The 20,409-nt window shown below is 40.5% G+C and overlaps 1 protein-coding gene across 2 annotated transcripts in view; it reads left to right on the top strand.

Annotated features, from left to right (window-relative positions):
* The window catches only part of mtx3 (metaxin 3), a 36,600-nt gene continuing 16,191 nt past the window's right edge, over positions 1-20,409 (top strand). For both annotated transcript variants that reach the window (XM_067982651.1, XM_067982650.1), the window contains exons 1-6: positions 1-84; positions 2,756-2,825; positions 7,067-7,143; positions 13,806-13,898; positions 15,310-15,492; positions 18,385-18,461. In XM_067982651.1, coding sequence (XP_067838752.1) covers positions 4-84; positions 2,756-2,825; positions 7,067-7,143; positions 13,806-13,898; positions 15,310-15,492; positions 18,385-18,461 — 581 coding nt within the window. In that variant the 5' untranslated portion in view covers positions 1-3. The remainder of the gene's footprint in view (positions 85-2,755; positions 2,826-7,066; positions 7,144-13,805; positions 13,899-15,309; positions 15,493-18,384; positions 18,462-20,409) is intronic.

Raw genomic sequence — 20,409 nt, forward strand, 5'->3', positions numbered from 1 at the left:
GACATGGCGTCGCCCATGGAGCTGATGTGCTGGGGAGGAGACTGGGGTTTGCCCTCCGTACACACCGACTCCCTCATCATTTTGGTAAAACAAAACGAGCAGACCTTGCGAGCGCTTCTTTATTTATTTATCGTGCAAACTGTTAGATTTATTATTAAAGGCGCCCAGGTGTTTTTTTATATATAAAATGAAATCGCGTGTTAGACTTCAGTGTTTACTGCTGACGCTCATTAAATAACAAAAAAACGGATGCATAACATTTTACCCGACGAACACAAAAGTGAAATAATAAAGCGTCGCTTGTGTGAAGCTCCAGGTTTTTGCAGCCATGGCCGCGTGACCTGTCACTCAAGGTCACGCTGCCTCCGGGGTGACCCTGCTGCAAACGCCGGATGCAGGGGGAGGAGGGGGTTATTAATTTTTGCATTCTGCAATCAATTGATGAAGCCTAAATCAGACCTGTTGTATTAACAAGGCGTATAGCATTTGGGGTTTCGGAAATGTAATTTGACTGTAAAGTACTGTAGCATTACTGTGGTATAGAGTTGCTTGTCACTCAAGTTCAGGCTGCACTGTCAACATTAGGGAAGTAGTGCGAGTGATATGTATGTAATATGTAGGAGTATAACAGACTTTAAACTATAAGGAGCTGGTGATTGTTAAATTACAATAGGCCATATGTTGAAACCAAAATGAGTAGCTGCCACCACTAATGAATGAGGCTTGACAAATCTGCAAGTTTCTGTGCTTCAAAAGATTTTCAGTTTTTTTTAATTGAGGAAAATCAACTCTGGAATGTATATATTTTTTTAATTTTTGTTTTCCGGGGCATTATGTGGAGAATGAAGGATATTTGGAACTGTGTAACACAGAGGCTAAAGTATTAATTGGAGTGCATTATGAGGCATTAACATATTACATAGAGTCTACAGCACAGAAACAGGCCATTCAGCCCAACTGGCCCATGCTGGTGTTTATGCTCCACACGAGCCTCCTCCCATGTGGAGGGGCTTAGATGAAATTTAATATAGACAAGTGCAAGGTGCAATTGGAAAACATATGGGGCATAATTACTCTGATGTTTACCTAGACAAGGGGAGGTCAAGGATTGATGGTAGACTCACAATTTACCGTGTCCAGTCATGGTGGAGCAACAATTAACAAAGCAAATAAAATGCTGAGCATAGCTCTGAGGTTGTCAGGCTAAAACTGTATTGTGCGCTAGTCAAGTGCACCTTGGGTGCTTGGTTCAGTTCTGGTCACTGAGTTCCAAACCCTGAAAGTGGTGCAGAGAAGGGCAGTGAGGATATTCTTAGTGTCAGAGGAACGAGTTATGAGGAAAGGTTCAAATACATAGAAGTTACAACACTGCATGAGTCTTTTCAGCCCAACCAGTCCATGTTGCTGGTTACCCTCCAACCAAGTAAATTTGGATTGTTCTGCTTTAAAAGGCGAATGAGAGTAGATCTTATAGAAGTACACAAGAATACTTAGTAAAATAGTGTTCTGGATGAACTTTGTCTATTTCAGGTTAAACCATAGTTGCAAGACAAGGGACATACTAACTGATAAAAGGCAAGTTCAGGACTTGTGTCACAAATCACTTCTTCACACAATGAGTGATCGATGCCTGAAATGGCCTTTCAGGGTATTGTAGTGGAGGCGAAAACTCTGGAATCTTTCAAGAGGCAGCTAGATGCTGTAATGGGGATTTGTAGGTTTCTATGAGCGGATGAGCTAGATGGGCAGACAGGCCTCTTTTTCATTGCACTTCCCTTTGTGATGTTGTAAACTGCCCGTGTGAAGCTGAAGTGGTATTGCATCCTCTGAAACATAAGATGTGTTTGAAACACACTCCACTGCATTATTATTCTCTATAATATTACTTAAGAGTGGACCCTGTGACCATTGTTCTGGTTACCTTTTTTAAAGTGTATTTTTTGCCTGGTGCCAAAAAATATGATAATAGTTTCTGTAAACTAAATTACAATTTATCCAAAAATAATGTTGTAGTAATGAAATTCTGTCCTATTTTACTGAAAATTACAAAGAATTGTACTGCTGTGTATTTTGTGTGGGTAGCCACATAGGATGGAGTGTGGTACAAGGCAGTCACATGGCAAGAAGCTCAGATGTGTCCAAACAGCTCGAGTTTCCAGTCCCTATTTACAACACCGTCGAAACATCAAAATGGGTTACTGCCCTATAATGAGCTGCAGCTGGTGTCATATGTGGTTTAATTATTTTTATGGGAAAAGCAGCTGGATCTGTGGTTTAAGGACATGATTTGAGCAGAAATATTGTAATATGTGATATGCACTGTAGTAATCATTTTCATTTCTCTGCATGTTGTTACAGGGGAATGTGTAATACATATAGCGCTCCCCATTGTGGAATCATGTATAGTAACACACGAGAGGTTCAGTAACATTCAAAGTGCAAAACTGCTTTAATCCAGTAGCCTTACTGAGGTCATATATGGCTGCCTGGTGTGGTAAATAACCCATAAGAGGCTGCTATGCCGAGGTCAGATTTGAGGCAAAGTGGAAACAGCTTTATTCTGTTTCAGACCCAAGCTATAACTAGCCTGGGAGTACTTGATGTTAGCAGTTAATGCAAAAAATGGGAAATAATGATGTTTGTCACTTGGTTGAGGAGTCCAAAATTCCACCCCCAAATCCCCTCTTTTTAAAAAAAAATTGAAAGTGCTGTTTTCCTGCATATAATGTACAACTCTATCTCTTTTTCACTGCAGGCATATGCCAAATTTTCACGAGCTCCTCTGAAAGTGTACTTTATTAATAATCCATGGAAAACACCTACAGGTACCATTTTAAATATATTTAAATGGCAGTACACCTTATCTAGAGATTTCAGTATTAACTGGAGTACCAGTGTTGTCACTAGGATCTCAGTAAAGCATATTGATAGCCCTGTGAATTTTTTATATTATGCCCTATCCATTTAAACTCTGAAATACTGTCAGCAGCACAATAATATATTTTGTCCTTGCAAACTTATATGTGTATATTGCGAGATTACTTTGAGCTGTATTTTACTAAGTTGAAGTAATTGTGGAAGCAATTTGAGGTGATACATTTAAAATATTACATCAGAAATATATTGGCAGAAGTGCATTTTTTCCCCCCGAAGTGTATTGGTACCAATATGTTAAAGAAGCATAGTGACAACACGATACTGAAAGTCATTTCAAATTATGCACCTACTTCTTTCACAGTTGAAAAAATTGATTCTCTGTAATTTTCTAATAATGCATGGAAAGAAAAATTGGAGAAATGTGCAGACCCTGGATTTTTTTTTTATGTCAGATGGATGTAAACAATATTTTAAAAGAAATTTGCATGTAGGTTTAATGTTGCATTGATTAGGCATTTTGAATTATCGTTGGATTTTTGGATGTAGGGAAAAATGAACAGGATCCCTTTGTAGCATTGATTTGAGTTTGATGTTGTACACAACACCAGAATCCAAAGGGACTTAGGGGTTCAGGTACATAGATCATTGAAGTGTCATGAACAGGTGCAGAAAATAATCAATAAGGCTAATGGATGCTGGCCTTTATATCTAGAGGACTAGAGTACAAGGGGGCAGAAGTTATGCTGCAGCTATACAAAACCCTGGTTAGACCGCACCTGGAGTACTGTGAGCAGTTCTGGGCACCGCACCTTCGGAAGGACATATTGGCCTTTGAGGGAATGCAGCGTAGGTTTACTAGAATGATACCCGGACTTCAAGGGTTAAATTACGAGGAGAGATTACACAAATTGGGGTTGTATTCTCTAGAGTTTAGAAGGTTACGGGGTGATCTGATCGAAGTTTATAAGATATTTAGGGGAACAGATAGGGTGGATAGAGAGAAACTATTTCCGCTGGTTGGGGATTCTAGGAGTAGGGAGCACAGTTTAAAATTAGAGTGAGATTAGAAAACATTTCTACACACAAAGGGTGGTAGAAGTTTGGAACTCTCTTCCGCAAACTGCAATTGATACTAGCTCAATTGCTAAATTTAAATCTGAGATAGATAGCTTTTTGGCAACCAAAGATATTAAGGGATATGGGTCAAAGGCAGGTATATGGAGCTAGATCACAGATCAGCCATGATCTTATCAAATGGCGGAGCAGGCACGAGGGGCTGGATGGCCTACTCCTGTTCCTATGTTCCTCGAGTCTAGATTTTCTGATTGGTGTTGTTTTAACGCAGGTGGTATTCCATTTTAAATAGATTACAGTTGATGTTAAAACAAAGCTGATCAGAAAATCTAGACTTAAAAATGTAGATCATGGCGGGGAGACAAAAATTAAATTGGTCACTGCTTATAAATCTTCTCTCCAAAGCGGGATGAGGAGCTGCCTGTCCCTGTATCAGCTGGTTACTCCATGGCCTCAATTTTGAAATGGTTGGCAGTGGGGGGTGAAGGTGCATGTGGCAAACCCGAATTTAAAAAAAAACTTACCTTTTCCAATGTGATCACGATGTAATTGATGGTGATTAAAGTTATTTCCGGGTTTCGCGCCCGGCAACCAGCCTGATTGATAGGCTGGCTGCCAACAGGAGCTGCAATGCCGAGATAGTTGGGGAGTGGGGGGGGGGGGGGGGGGAGAAAAAGAGAGCGAGACGTCATCCAGCGCTGGAACAGAGAGTAGAGGGTGCTGATGGAGTGGGTTGGAGTGGAGTGGAGTGGGTTGGGTTGGAGTGGAGTGGGAGATCTGGGGGAAAGTCGGCCAGGTAAGTTTAAAATCGTTTTAACTACTATGTCAGAAATAAAATACGTTAAGCACCTCAATGAGGTACATTGGATTCTTTAATTATCATCCCGCTGGCAAATCGTGTTTAACTGTCTTGATTGAATCTTTTGATGAGATAACAGAGTGTTGATGAGGGCAATGGGGTTAACGCTGTGTGTGTGGACTTTCAAAAGGCATTTGATAAAGTGCCATATGCTTAAAGTGCTTGTCATCAAAATTGAAGCCCATGGAATAAAAGGGGCAGTGGCAGCATGGATATGAAATTGGTTAAGTTAACAGAGAGTAGTGGCGAACGGTTGTTTTTCGGAAAGGAGGGAGGTATACAGAGGTGTTCCCCAGGGGTTGGTACTAGGACCACTGCTTTTTTTTTGATATATATTAATGACTTGGACTTGGGTGTACAGGGCACAATTTCAAAATTTGCAGATGACACAAAACTTGGAAGTGTAGTGAACAGTGAGGAGGATAGTAATAGACTTCAAGAGGACATAGACAGGCTGGTGGAATGGGCGGACATATGGCAGGTAAAATTTAACGCAGAGAAGTGCGAAGTGATACATTTTGGCAGGAAGAACGAGGAGAAGCAATTTAAACTAAATGGTACAATTATAAAGTGGGTACAAGAACAGAGAGACCTAGGGGTATATGTGCACAAATCTTTGAAGGTGGCAGGGTAGGTTGAGAAAGTGGTTGAGAAAGCATATGGGATCCTGGGCTTTATAAATAGAGGCATAGAGTACAAAAGTAAGGAAGTCATGATGAACCTTTATAAAACACTGGTTCTGCGACAACTGGAGTATTGTGTCCAATTATGGGCACTGCACTTCATGAAGTATGTGAAGGCCTTAGAGAGTGCAGAAAAGATTTACGAGAATTGTTCCAGGGATGAGGGACTTCACTTACATGGCTAGACTGGAGAAGCTGGGGTTGCTCTCCTTGGAGCAGAGAAGGTTGAGAGGAGATTTGATAGAAGTGTTCAAAATCATGAAGGGTTTAGATAAAGTAAATAAAGAGAAACTATACCCATTGGCGGAAGGGACGAGGACCAGAGGAGACAGATTTAAGGTGATTGGCAGAAGAATCAAAGACTGTTTGTGATGGTGGATTTTCCCCTGTGATGTATTAAGTGATTTATAGGGGCGTAATTGTTTATGGATGACTAAAACTGGATAGTCCTTATTTAGATTATAAAGTTTTCTGTAGTTAGTCTCACCCATAAGAATTTTTAAAAAGTAGAACAGGCCATTTGGTCCAATAAGCCTGCCCATTTTTGGTTACATTCCTCATTCCTTTCTCATTCCAGAAATGGTTCAAATGGCCTCTTGAGCCCATTCATATAATATGATTCAATGGCCTTCCTTGGTTATTTATTTGATTAGTCTATTTTCCCTTGGGTGAAAAAGGTCCACCTGACTTCCCTTCTTACTTTTGATTTCCTAACTTTCAACTTGTGCGTTTCAGCCCTTCATCATTTTGAACAATTTACATAAAATATACAGCACAGAAACAGGCCATTCGGCCCAACTGGTCTGAATATTTGCCTGGAATAACTTTGTCAATCCCCTTCATAATATGGAAAACTAGTTAAAGCAGCCAGTAGCGGAGGAACACAATAGGAAGGTTTCTGGTTCGATCCCCAATCTGTGCCAAATTAGCTAATCTCGGCCAGAGCTGCTAGAATACTACAATTGGTCTCAATGTCCTTAGGTTAGGGAAGGGAAAAAATTTGGTCACGTTCCCATTCCTGACAGCTATCCAGAGATCCCTGTAGAAGTGAGCATGTTTTGACTTTGGATCATCCAATGGTCTCCCAAAACTCTCCATATAGATAGATTAAAAAATGTCCTCTTTGGTGAGGTACTAGAGGGTAACTGGTGTCCACGATAGGAACCAGCAGTTTCAAGAGAGGAGTTGGGTAGAAAACTTGGAAGAAAAGTCATTTGGAAAATTTTAATTGTCACTTTGAAATCTTCTCTTTTCCAAGGAGACCAGGCCTAACTTCCTTAATCTTACTCAAAGTGTAGATTTCCATACTTTTAATTGTTTATCTCTGTAACCTCTCAAGGGCAAGAACCCCCCCCCCCCCCCCCCCCACACACCTTTTGTGATTAGGTGACCAGAGAGTAAAGGTTGAGTTGTTGGAAATTCTGAGCCTGTAACTGCTTTGTCAGTGCTTAGCCATATCTTCCTTTGAACACCTCCTGAGATCTTAGTAACACTGCATCAGTATGTCGCACAGATGGTAATGTTAGAAATGATGAAAATCAGTTTATAATGTTGTGATTTGCCCTCCTTACAGGAAATATTCCGGTATTGACTTCAGATAATATGAACTTTGTGCAACCTGAAAATATTCTGAATTTCCTGAGAAAACAGGTATGTTTCTGGTGCCACATTAATTAAATGAAAATGGATGCTCGCAGAGTTAATTGGAAAAGAGCATGTTGGATTTTATTCTTGACGATTGTATAGGGCAGGTTTCAGCTTTATTCGAGGCTGCAGTTCATCAGGAGAAACCTACTTGTATTGTTTTCATTGATTTTTCATAAGGCTTTCAACATGTGACTCTCATAATGGAAGTACATGGCCAAATCTTGGATTTTATCTGCGATGTGTATGCCAACTCCAAGATCTGTGTAGGGGGGAAAGCGCTCACTGAACCTATTTCGCTCAAAGAAAAAAAAGAAAGACTATAGCGCCTTTCACGACCTCAGGATGTCCCAAGGTGCTTTACGGCCAATGAAGTACTTTTGAAGTATAGTCACTGTTATAATGTAGGAAACGTGGCAGCATGTTTGCGCATAGCAAGGTCTCTCAAACATTAATGCGATAGTGACCAGGCCATCTATTTTTAATGATGTTGGTTGAGGAAAAAATTTTGGCCAGGGCACTGAGGAGAAGCCCCCTGCTCTTCTTCGAATAGTGCGATGGGATCTTGTATGCCCACTTGAGATGGCAGACGGGGCCTTGGTTTAACATATCATCTGAAATACGGAACCTCCGATAGTGCAGCACTCCCACAGTACTGCGCTGGAGCGTCAGCCTAGATTTTGTGCTCAAATTTCTGGAGTGGGACTTGAACTGATAACCTTCAAAGAACAAAGACTGCAGGGAGGATGGGCAATTTGACCACGCCACCATGGTGCAGGAGGCTGTTCAAGTGGGGGCAGTAAAAAGGAATGTGGTAGTGGTAGGGGATAGTATAGTCAGGGGAATAGATACTGTTCCCTACAGCTGCAACCAGGAGTCCCTAAGGCTGTGTTGCCTGCCCGGTGCCAGGTTTAAGGATACCTCCTCACGGCTGGAGAACAACTTGGAGCATGAGGGGGTGGATCCAGTTGTCGTGGTCCATGTAGGAACCAATGACATAGGTAGAACTAGACATGAGGTTCTGCTGAGGGAGTTTGAGGAGCTAGGTTCCAAATTAATAAAAGCCTCAAAGTTAATAATATCTGATTACTACCTGAGCCATGCACAAATTGGCATAGGGACAAGCAGATCAGAGATTTAAATGCATGGCTTAAAGAGTGGTGTGGGAGATGGGGGTTTCAATTCACGGGGCACTGACACCAGTACTGGGAGAAGAGGGAACTGTTCCGTTGGGACGGGCTCTAATTAAACCGGGCTGAGACCAATATCCCGGCAAATTGAATAACTAGGGCGGTAGATGGGGCTTTAAACTAAAAAGGTTCAGGTAATGCTAAATTTATAAATCTAAAGAGAAAAGTCAGGGCCATAGTACAGTGTAGCGATTTGGGTCAAGATAAGCAGAGTGTGTCAGAAAGGGACAAAGAATTTAACGGTAATAGTGCATCAGTGAATAAGGTCAAATCAAGGAAAAATAGTAAAAAGTTAAAATAAAAGATGCTTTATCTGAATGCACGAAGCATTTGTAACAAGGTAGATGAATTAATGGCACAAATGTAGATAAGTGGGTTTGATCTAGTAGCCATTACTGAGACATGGTTGCAAGGTGACCAAGGTTGGGAACTAAATATTCAAGGGTACTTGACTTTTTGAAAAGACAGACAAAATGGAAAAGGGGGACGGGGTAGCCCTGAAAGTAAAGGATGACATAAAGACAGTAGTGAAAAAGGATCTTGGCTTGGAAAATCAGGAAATAAAATCAGTATGGGTGGAGATAAGAAATAATAAGGGGCAGAAAACAGTGGTGTAAGTTGTTTATAGGCCCCCTAACAGTAGTTATACTGTTGAACAGAGTATTAATCAAGAAATAAGAGGAGCGTGTAACAAACGTAATGCAATAATCATGGGGGACTTTAATCTTCATCTAGATTGGGCAAATCAAATTGGCAAAAGTAGTTTAGAGGACGAGTTCATGGAATGCATTCAAGACAGTTTCCTAGAACAATATGTCGTGGAACCAACCAGGTGACAGGCTATTTTAGATCTTGTCTTGTGTAATGAGACAGGGTTAATTAGTAATCTCATAGTAAGGGATCCTCTGGGGTAGAGTGATCATAATATGATAGAATTTCACATTGAGTTTGAGAGGACGTACTTAAGCCCGAAATTAGAGTCTTAAACTTAAACAAAGCCAATAACATAGGTATGAGGGGCCAGTTGGCTAAGGTTGATTGGGAAAGTAGATTAAAAGATATGATGATAGATAAGTAATAGCGAACATTTAAAGAAATATTTCATAATTCTCAGCGAATATACATTCCATTGAACAATAAAAACTCCATGGAAAATTGATCCATCAGTGGCTAACTAAAGAAGTTAAGGATACTATTAGATTAAAAGAAGAGGCTTATAATGTTGCCAAGATGAGTAGTAAGCCTGAGGATTGGGAGAGTTTTAAAAACCAGCAAAGGATGACCAAAAAATTGACACAGGGAGAAAATAGAATATGAGAGTAAACTAACAAGAAATATAAAAACAGATTGTAAGAGTTTCTAGAAGTATATAAAAAGAAATAGATTAGCAAAAGTAAACGTGGGTCCCTTAGAGGCAGAGACAGGAGAAATTATAATGGGGAATAAGGAAATGGCAGAGATATTAAAAACAAATATTTTGTATCTGTCTCCACAGTAGAGGACACACAAAACATACCAGAAATAGTGAGGAACCAAGGCTCTAATGAGAGTGAGGAACGTAAAGTAATTAATATTAGTAAAGAAAAAGTACTGGAGAAATTAATGGGACTAAAAGCAGACAAATCCCCTGGACCTGATGGCCTACATCCTAGGGTTCTAAAAGAGGTGGCTGCAGAGATAGTGCATGCATTGGTTGTGATCGCCCAAAATTCCCTAGATTCTAGAACGGTCTAAGTGGATTGGAAGGTAGCAAATGTAACACCACTATTCAAGAAAGGAGGGAGAAAACAGGGAACTACAGGCCAGTTAGCCTGACATCAGTAGCCAGGAAAATGCTGGAATCCATTATTAAGGAAGTGGTAACAGGGGACTTAGAAAATCATAATATGATTAGGCAGGGTCAGCATGGTTTTATGAAAGGGAAATCGTGTTTGACAAATCTATTGGTGTTTTTTGAAGATGCAACTAACAGGGTAGATAAAAGGGGGAACCAGTGGATATGGTATAATTGGATTTTCAAAAGGCATTCAATAAGGTGCCACACAAATGGTTGTTACACAAGATAAGGGCTCATGGGGTTGGGGGCAATATATTAGCATGGATAGAGGATTGGTAAAGGGACAGAAAACAGAGAATAGGAATAAACGGGTGATTTTCAGGTTGGCAGGCCATAACCAGTGGCGTGCTGCAAGGATCAGTGCTGGGGCCTTAGCTATTTACAATCTCTATTAATGACTTAGATGAAGGGATCGATTGTAATGTATCCAAGTTTGCTGACGATACAAAGCTAGGTGGAAAAGCAAGCTGTGAAGAAGATACAAAAAGTCTGCAAAGCGCTATAGACAAGTTAAGTGAGTGAGCAAGAATGTAGTGGATGGAGGGGAAATATGAGGTTATTCACTTTGGTTAGAAAAATGGAATATTTTTTAAATGGTGAGAAACTATTAAATGTTGATGTTCAGAGGGATTTGGGTATCCTTGTACATGAAACACAGAAAGTTAACAGGCAGGTACAGCAAGCAATTAGGAAGGTAAATGGTATGTTGGCCTTTATTGCAAGGGGGTTGGAGTATAAGAGTAAGGAAGTCTTGCTGCAATTGTACAGGATTTGGTGAGACCACACCTGGAGTGCTGTGTACAGTTTTGGTCGTCTTATCTAAGGAAGGATATACTTGCCTTAGAGGTGGTGCAACAAAGGTTCACCTAATTGATTTCTGGGATGATAGGGTTGTCCTGTGAGGAGAGATTGAGTAGAATGAGCCCATACTCTCTGGAGTTTAGAAGAATGAGAAGTGATCTCATTGAAACATACAAGATTATGAGAGGGTGTGACATGGTAGATGCTGAGAGTCTATTTTCCCCTGGCTGTAAGGCTAGAACTAAGGGGCATAGTCTCAGGATCAGGGGTTGGCCATTTAGGACTGAGATGAGGAGGAATTTCTTCTGAGGGTTGTGAATCTTTGGAATTCTCTACCCCAGAAGGCTGTGGGTGCTCAGTCGTTTAATATATTCAAGGCTGAGATCAATAGATTTTTGGACTCTACGGGAATCAGGGATATGGGGATTGGGCGGGAAAGTGGAGCTGAGGTCGAAGATCAGCCATGATCTTATTGAATGGCAGAGCAGGCTTGAGGGGCTGTATGGCCTACTCCTCCTATTTTTATGTTCTTCTGACTCAGAAGTAAGAGTGCTACCACTGAGCTAACACCTAGTGAAGAGTGAGACAAGGTTATCCACTGTCACTGAAACTATTTGATGTCTTTACAGTGATGTGGACAGTACTGTAAAGCATGGTTTTAGAGTTTATGTTCCAGGCATTCTGAAAGTATAGTGATGCTCCTTTATGTATAATATTATGTCATTGGTAGACTCACCTGGGGATATGCTGTGCTGTATCCACATCTTAAATCAATGGGCTAATCAGTGGGTATATAGTGGTCGGAGCCCCAGATGCAGTATTATGGCTGTACACAGCTCAAGGGGATCTCCGAGGTATTGATTGAAAGACACAGGGTGCATCTGTTCCAATTGTTGATTCAAAACAGTATCTGGGGATCTTGATGGATGCCAACTACAGGCTGGGTGAAGTCCTTCAGGACTGCACTGAAAGGGGGACGGGCACTTTAGTTTCTATCTTCAAAGTACGATTGTGGTGTGTAAGATATATCCAGTTTTTCTACATGGTTCAGAACTCCTAGGCATACAATGGAAGGGCTTCCTCTTGCCCACATGCAAGATCCAGGATCAAGCAATGAGATAGATTTTTGGCAAAGACAGAGAGATGCCTCCAGCTTATACCCACGTCTCACTGAGTACCCTAGAGGAGAAGTTGGCCTCACGGCTGGCATGTTTCTTTGCCAAAGCCATTCACATGTGGACCTGTATTAAGCAATTGGTGATGAGTAAGCCTGATACATGGCACTGGACTTGGAGGTCACGAACATCAGGGTCGCTGGCACGATGCAAGCTGCCCTTTGTAGGTCCTTCTCGTAGACTGATGGCAGATGCCCATTCTACAGCTGATGAAGAAACTCTTGAGACTTGCACTGACAGCTGCTGGAAGGCATCACCTGGAGGCCAGAGATGAGAACATGCACTCGTACGTCCAGGGCTTGGTGCTTGGATACTTGATTGGGTTACAGAGAGGTAAGCTGCTGCTGAAGCTCTATATTGGTAAGTTGCCTGGGTTTAGTTGGTTAAACTCCAGCAGGTATACTTGCGCGCACTTGGTGCTCCCTAAATCTTCCTGTGCCTAAGTTGTCTGGATTTGGGTAAGTGAGGCGTATCTCTACGGAGAGAGAAGGCGCACTCTGTATCAGCAAACAGTATTTCTGTCTCTGTTGATTTCTCAGTAGCTTGGTTACTTAAACATGGTGCATGACAGACATCTGGCTGGCCAAAACAAAAATGAAATAACACTTGAATATTTAGTTCCTACTTAAGGTTAAGGTTAAATGTGTCAGTGTGGTAGTTGGAACACTCATGTTGAAAAAGGTCAGAAAGAATGTTTCAGCTGGAAGGCTTTCATCAAGTGGGGCTAATGGGAGAAGAGAGGAGAAACATGAACCTATACATTTTCTTCTGGTTTTTGATAAATGGCAAGTGAAATTCAATAGACCACACTTGGAATACTGTGCACAGCTCTGGTCTTTATACTACAAAAAGAATATTGAAGCACTAGAGAACGTGCAGAAAAAATTTACAAGAATGTTACCAGAATTGACAGGATGCAACTATCAGGAAAGCTTGAACAGGCTGGGGCTCTTTTCTCTGAAAAATAGAAGACTAAGTGTAGACCTGATAGAGGTTTGTAAAACTATGAAGGGGTTTGATAGGGTGGACGTGGAGGAACTATTTCCACTTGTGGTGAGTCCAGAACAAGGGGGCATAAATATAAAATAGCCATTAACAGATCAAATAAAGAATTTAGGTGGAATTTCTTTTAAACAGAGAGTGATGAGAATGTGGAACTCGCTGCCACATGGAATGGTTGAAGCAGATATCATTGGCACTTTTAAGTGGAGGCTTGATGTATACATGAGGGAGAAGGAAATTACAGAATATTGGGGCAGGGTGGGAAGAGGTAATTAGATTGGGAGGAGGCTCACTTGGAGCAGAAACATCAGTTGTGCAGATTTTATGTAATTCTTTCTACAGCTCTCCATCGAAGAAGGTCCTTAGAATGAAATGCCGTTTCTAACTTTTTTCCTCTTATTAGCATGTACCCTAGAGGCACTTGATGCTGGCAATATAGAAGCTCACCAAGTCAGAACAGTGCTTGCTGTAAAGTAGACATCTGACACTAGCTGTAAGTTGTATGAAGCTAGAGGGCAGAACATGGGCAGTGTTGGGTATAAAGATGCTTACTGAGTACAAGGGGCACTGAATCTGTTCCACTGTAGGTTACAAAATATAAGAATTAAAAACCCCAGTGTTTTTATTCATTCAACAATTAATTTACTCTATTTAATTTGACAGAAATACAACGCAGACTACGATTTAACAGCTAAAGAGGGAGCTGACACTCTGGCATTTATTGCACTAATAGAAGAGAAGCTTCGTCCAGCATTGGTAAATAATTTAAGCAGCATATTCTCTACTGGCATTCCTCAGTTACATAATTTTAGAGATGTAAATGGAAACTATGATTCTTGATTTTACGAGTCCTGTTAAGAATTCAGTGTTTATTTCTCTTATCTGACATACCACTGTGAAAACCTTCTGCATCTTTAGTTGGGCTCCCTCCATGTCAAACCTTGTGACACGTCTGTAATTTAACCCATGTGTCAGGATTTCTTTTGACCACTTTTTTCCCCAGAAAGGATCTGGAAAAATAGTTACTTTTCATGCTGTATTTATAAAATTGATATGTATTCTCACAAATTTATGTTTTTAAAAAATGGCACTAGACAAAGGGGTAATTAATATGCTGAACAGAAGTTGTTCTTCCCAGAGACTAATCAATACATGATTCATTAGCTTGTCTTTAAGTTATCAAAGAACACGTCCCACCCTTTGTGTTGGGAAACCCTGTCTGTTTGTGAAGTGGGGGGATAAGAAAGACAGATATCTAAAAAGGCAGTCTAGCTTTTGCAGCAGAACAGCTGCTGAGGCAGAAGGAGCCCAGAAAAGACACTTTAAAAAATCAGAATGCAGAGGACGTAGTTTGTCTAAGTCAAGTAAGATGACTCATTGAAGTGAGGTAGCAAAGCGTGTTGATTATTTTAATGTTATTACATAAGTTGTATAGATTGAATAAGTGAATTTAATCATAATTATTGCTCTGTACATTCACCCTGCAGTGGATCAAAGCAGCTTAACGATTTGAACCAAGCCTGTCACCATCTAGTTTCTCAACTTGATCTCCTGTCAGATTGATTGAAGAAATACACGTGCAAAAGATACAGAGTACCTAGTTCAGGTCACAAGGTGGGGGGGTGATGGTCCATTGTTATGCCCCAGATCATTCCATTGTACAAGTAGGTATAGAGCAGTGTGAATCAACATCCATAAAAGTAAGATGCTCATAACATTTAGAAGAGTGACAGAAGCCACTGGACCTGAGAAGGTATCTACATAATTCTACATTAAATCTGTAATGGCCACTTAATATGCAGTGTTTTGATGGACTTAGTATGCAAATGGTGCTAAGAATTTCCTGTCTTCTTTCTTCACTGATTTACACAAGTGTTACTTAAGTATTTTTGAAAATGATCATTGATTGATGTGGGTTTTAAAATGAAGCACTTTCTTCCCATACTATGAATATGGTAAGATTAAATGGGTCAGTAATTAGATGAATACTTCAGTCAGATCAAATTTTATGATATCTTGATTTAGACTTTAAAATACTCTGGGGAGAAGCAGCTCACTATGCCAACCAGGATTATCTAAGGAGTGCCAGCTTACTGTACAAGTTTACAACTTAATGCTTTATACATGCAATTATAGATAAATGATGTTTTATGACATTTATGTACAGCTACACACATTCTGGGTTGATATTGAGAATTATTGCAATTTGACCCGACCATGGTTTGCTTCAAGAATCCCCTTCCCGTTGAACTTCTACTTACCAGGCCAGATGTCAAGATCTGCAATGAATCAGATCATTTTGACCAGAGGAGAACCGCCTTTTTACAATGTCAAGGAGATAGAAGCACAGGTAAGGGAGCTTCTGATCACTGATCGTTAAAAGGGACAAAGTACAAAACAGTTTAATTTAACGAGTTAAAAGTTAGAAATTTCAAACCATTTAAATTTGATTTCTTATCAGAAGACATTTATTTTATCACTCCCCTCCCAAGCGTTTATTATTGAAATCTTTTTTTTAAGAAGAAAAAGAATAAGCTGTCTTGACAATAGTGATGTTTAGAAAATATGTACAGCTACATTTATTAGTTATTAATTACGAGTTTCAGCTGTCTATAAACCAATATAATTTTTCACCACAGTTTAGTCCAAAGCACAGAAAACCAATTGTAGAGGCAACAGCAGCCAAGACATTAGTTCTGTATAAGTGGGATATGGAATAGCTTACCTCCCAATTAAGACACGGTCTGGAGTTGGCTAATTTGGTCACCTCTTCTGATCTTTCCTTTCCTGGCTTAGCATCTGTTTCCCATATACCTGTCTGTAAACTACCTTGCATTAAAGGCGCTATACAAATAGTTGTTGTTAATCAGACTGCACCTTGAATATTACATATAGTTCTAGTCACCGAGACACAAGGGAAACATTTCAAGTCCTGAATGCAATGCAGATAAGGGCCACAAGGCTGTTTCCTCATGTCAGAAGAAATGTTAGGAGGAAAGGTTAGAAAAACTTGGACTCTTCATCCTTTAAAGGAGGAGAATGGGAAGGGATTTCGTAGAGATATATGAGAAACTAAGTGGATTTCAAGGAACTACAGGTACAAACTGATAAGTAGTTCAGGACTGATGTCAGGAAGCTCTTTTTCACACTGAGTGATTGATACATGGTCTTCCAGATAGAGTAGTGGAGCCAAAAACTCTGAAGTCTTTCAAGTGGCTGTGATGGAGGTACGATAGGTGTCTATGGAAGAATGCGTTAGATGGGTCAAGGAAAAGATTTTCAGAAGTTTAGGAGACACTGGGTCAGTAACTGTATGGATACCCAGTCACATCAAATGCTAGTGATGCCCTTTACAAAGGGTTACAAAAAGGGTAGACTCCAGAACCATCTCTATGTTGTCAAACTGTTTGACATCAAGTCATTGAGCATAACATCCTCCAATTCAACATTGGGCAGACCTAAGCAATCTAAATCAGTTTCTGCCAAAAACTCTGTAGCTACGCACTAGTTACATCCCCCTCCACAGATGCTCACACAGGTTGAACCAGATGGTAAGAGACCACGATGTGCTGTTCAACTGTGAGTTGATCATTATATCTCCCATTAGAAATGACTTCTTTTGAAGAATAACCAAGCATCTAGTTATAAATGAGCAAATTTGCAACCTCATTTCACTGTGATCGTCGACAAGGGTCAAATGAACAGCATAAGGACTGATCAGTTTAATTTTGTATTGGTTCATGATTTGTTTTGAAGGGTACGGCAAACAATGTAAAAACTGTGTAATGATCCGAATGAGAAATGGATGATTCAAAAGCAGGTATCTTAGCTTGGTTGGTCAGTGATTCCATGCATAGTGGAAAGCACAAAAGAGACCGTGTGGATTTTCTGATCCAGCCTTTCTCAGAAGGGCATCCAGTAACTAGCACTAGCTTCAGAGAGAGATCCTCAATCCAAGCTTCTTGTAAACCTGTTTGCCTCTCCCTGGCCACTGTCTGAGGCTGAACTAAACCGTTGCAACTGTGACATCCTATTTGACCCTGAGATGAGCTTCCGACCATATCACCAAGACTGTCTACTTCCACCTCCGTGACATCGCCCGTCTCCGCCCCACCTCAGCTCATCTGCTGTTGAAACCCTCATCCATGCCTTTGTGACCTCTTCTCACTATTCCAATGTACTCCTAGCTTCTGGCTTCCTTCTTCCACCCTCCATAAACTTGAGCTCGTCCAAAACTCTGCTGCCCATATCCTAACTCGCACCAATTCCTGTTCTCCCATCACTCCTGTGCTTGCTGACCTTCATTGGCTCCGGGTCCGGGAACGCCTCGATTTTTAAAATTCTCATCCTTGCTTTCAAATCCCTCTGTGGCCTCGCCCCTCCCTATCTCTGTAACCTCCACCAGCCCTACAGAGATCTCTGCGCTCTTCCAATTCTTGCCTCTTGCGCATCCCTGATTTTAATCGCTCCACCATTGATGGCTGCGCCTTCAGCTGCCTCGGCCCTAAGCGCTGGAATTCCCTCCCGAAACCTCTCTGCCTCTCTCGCTCCCTTCGAGCTGCTCCTTAAAATCTTTTTACCAAGCTTTTGGTCAGCTGTCCTAATATCTCCTTATGTGGCTCGGTGTCAGATTTTGTTTGATAACGCTCCTGTGAAGCGCCTTGGGACGTATCACTATGTTAAAAGCGCTGTATAAATGCAAGTTGTGCTGTTGATTGTGAGTTGCGACCAGCCACATATGATGTCACAGATTAATTGATTAATAGTTTTGAGAACTACAGTTTTAAAAAAAAATCACGTAGCTAAGGTATGCATCAGGAGGTCAATACTTAAGAAAATGCCTTGAAAGCATGAAGATCTCTGGTTGGTAGTCAGGGTACTACAATTGACATCAGTGTCCTTGGGATAGGGAGAGGGAAATAAACTGCCAGGATTCATCTTCCTGATTACCTCCATTGACTCCTGCCATAAATTGCTCATGTAAGGCCAGGTTTAAGTTTGGATGAAATTCCCCTCACAGTTGAATAGTCTGCCTTCTCTCCCTATCTACAGTTGAATATGAAAAAATGGCAACATATAAATTATTTCATAAATCAAGAGAGTGCTCCATTAAACATTTCACACATTAATATCCAGCAAAGTTCTCATTTTATATAAATGCATGTTTAAGAATTACAGTTTGATTTAACTGTCTATAACTTTTGACTCAGTTATGATTCTTTTGCATGTTTTAATTGAACAGATCTACAGAGATGCCAAGGAGTGTCTGAACCTCCTTTCCTACAGATTGGGAACATCAGATTTCTTCTTCGGGAAAATGTGAGTATTGATGGGGGAATAAATGCTTCCAGCAACTTTTCAGGTAAGCTGCAGTTTCCTTTGGGGAAAAGATATAAACTGTATACTGAACCCCTCTAATCAGTACCCTGATTATCCACCTTCTTGATTGTCTCTCCAGAATTTTCCCAGGGTTTCTCCTGACTCTGTACCAGTTCAGCTGCTGCTCCTAGCCCTCACCCCCACCTCCATTCAGTCCCAGAATGCTGTCTTCCGCCTCAGTCTTTCCTTGCACCAAATCTGGTTCTTGCTTTTCATATCATCCCTTGATTATCTAACAGTGGGATGGGATGGGACAGGACAGGACAGGCAGGGCAAGGGAGGTGGGGGAGGAGGCAAAATTCTCAAGCTATAACAGATAATGGAGAATATACTGCATTTACAATAATATTTCGAAGGCAAGTCAAATGCAGAACAACAGTTGTTATGGATTGTTTGCACCTTCTGTTCAAGGACTTTTTAAATTACACTTGTGCATGCTTCTAGAACAGGGCACTTTTGCAAACTAATTATTTTTGTCAATGTTTTAGATACATTACAAGAAAGTCGGGATACTGTTATGACAAAATAGGAAGACTTCTGCATTTTATTTCATACAATTTTGCGGTAGCTAGACTTAACATGAAAATTGCCTTCTCTCACTCAATTTCAAAATGAAGGCCTGAAAATGAATCCCTAACCGGGAGGACTTATACAGGTGTGAATTAAACTGTACGTGGTCAAGCCATTAACAGATCCTTAGAAAAAAGGTAATGTGTAAGCACCTGCTCATCCGTATTCTACAAATTAGTACGCATCATTGTGTCTTTAATCATGGGCGATTGATAGCTCTGACTTCAGATGCTTTTAAACATCTTAAGTATTAGGACATTTTCCAATAGTCTTTAATTCTGACAAAAGATCTGAACTGTGGGGGCGGACTGGAAATTCATGTCATCCGCGTACAAGATTTTCATTGTGACAGTCTATATATTTCATTCAAAAGTCCTTTTGCTTTTCAAGCTGTATAAGAAATACATTTTAAGGGGCATTTCATTTTAAATATTGTGCTGAATCAGCATCTTGTGTACTTGCTTCTGTATATGAACTCACTTGTAAATAAATCTGACCCAGGAATTTTAGCCTATACACATTGGTCTGACCGTGTAGTATTTTCTGCCTTTAGAAGTGACTGGAGAATGTAGTGATCACCCCATGTGATCTCCACTGTACTATATAGTGGATAATTGTTAATCCTGGGATTAGATCCCATACATGGCTTGTGTACTGGCACAGGTTTCAGATCATAGGAAACCTCTGTCTACCTATGGAAATCACCTTTTGCAGTGAACACAAGACAAAAGTGTTGGGGGAAAAAAATCCAAACTGCAACAATTAGGGCAGCTAAAATGGCACAAATATCACAGGCTGTTTAAAGTTTAAATTAAAGTAAGTTATCAAAAACAGTGATCCAAGTTATCAAAAACAGTGATACAAGCTGAAATGTGCAGACTGATGTTGGAAAAGGACAAGGAGTGTAGTAGGCACAAGGCGGAAGAAGAGGAGCATCAGTGCAAGTACGAGGACAAAGAAAAGGAACGTTAGCGCAAGGTGGGGGAATAAGAAACAGCCACACCGGAGTGACCTCAAATTGGTAGAGAGCAGACTGGTAATTGCCACAAAATAACAACTGCATTTAACATTATTCTAGGTTTTAGGGAAAGGGATGATATAGATAGATAGATAGATTCTTAAGGACATTTGAATTATTAACAACCAAATATGGGGAGAAAAGTACAGCTGAAAGACTGGTGCTTTCTAACTTAATAGTAAAGTGCTTACTACATTTTTAAGGAGTAGATCTGATGCAGAGTATGAATTTTAATGTAAAACAAGTGATTTTTGCTGCTTTTAACCTCAACAGAAGCGAATAGGCTTAAATTTAATTTTT

Source organism: Heptranchias perlo, chromosome 4 (assembly GCF_035084215.1).
Source record: "Heptranchias perlo isolate sHepPer1 chromosome 4, sHepPer1.hap1, whole genome shotgun sequence".
Taxonomy (NCBI): domain Eukaryota; kingdom Metazoa; phylum Chordata; class Chondrichthyes; order Hexanchiformes; family Hexanchidae; genus Heptranchias; species Heptranchias perlo.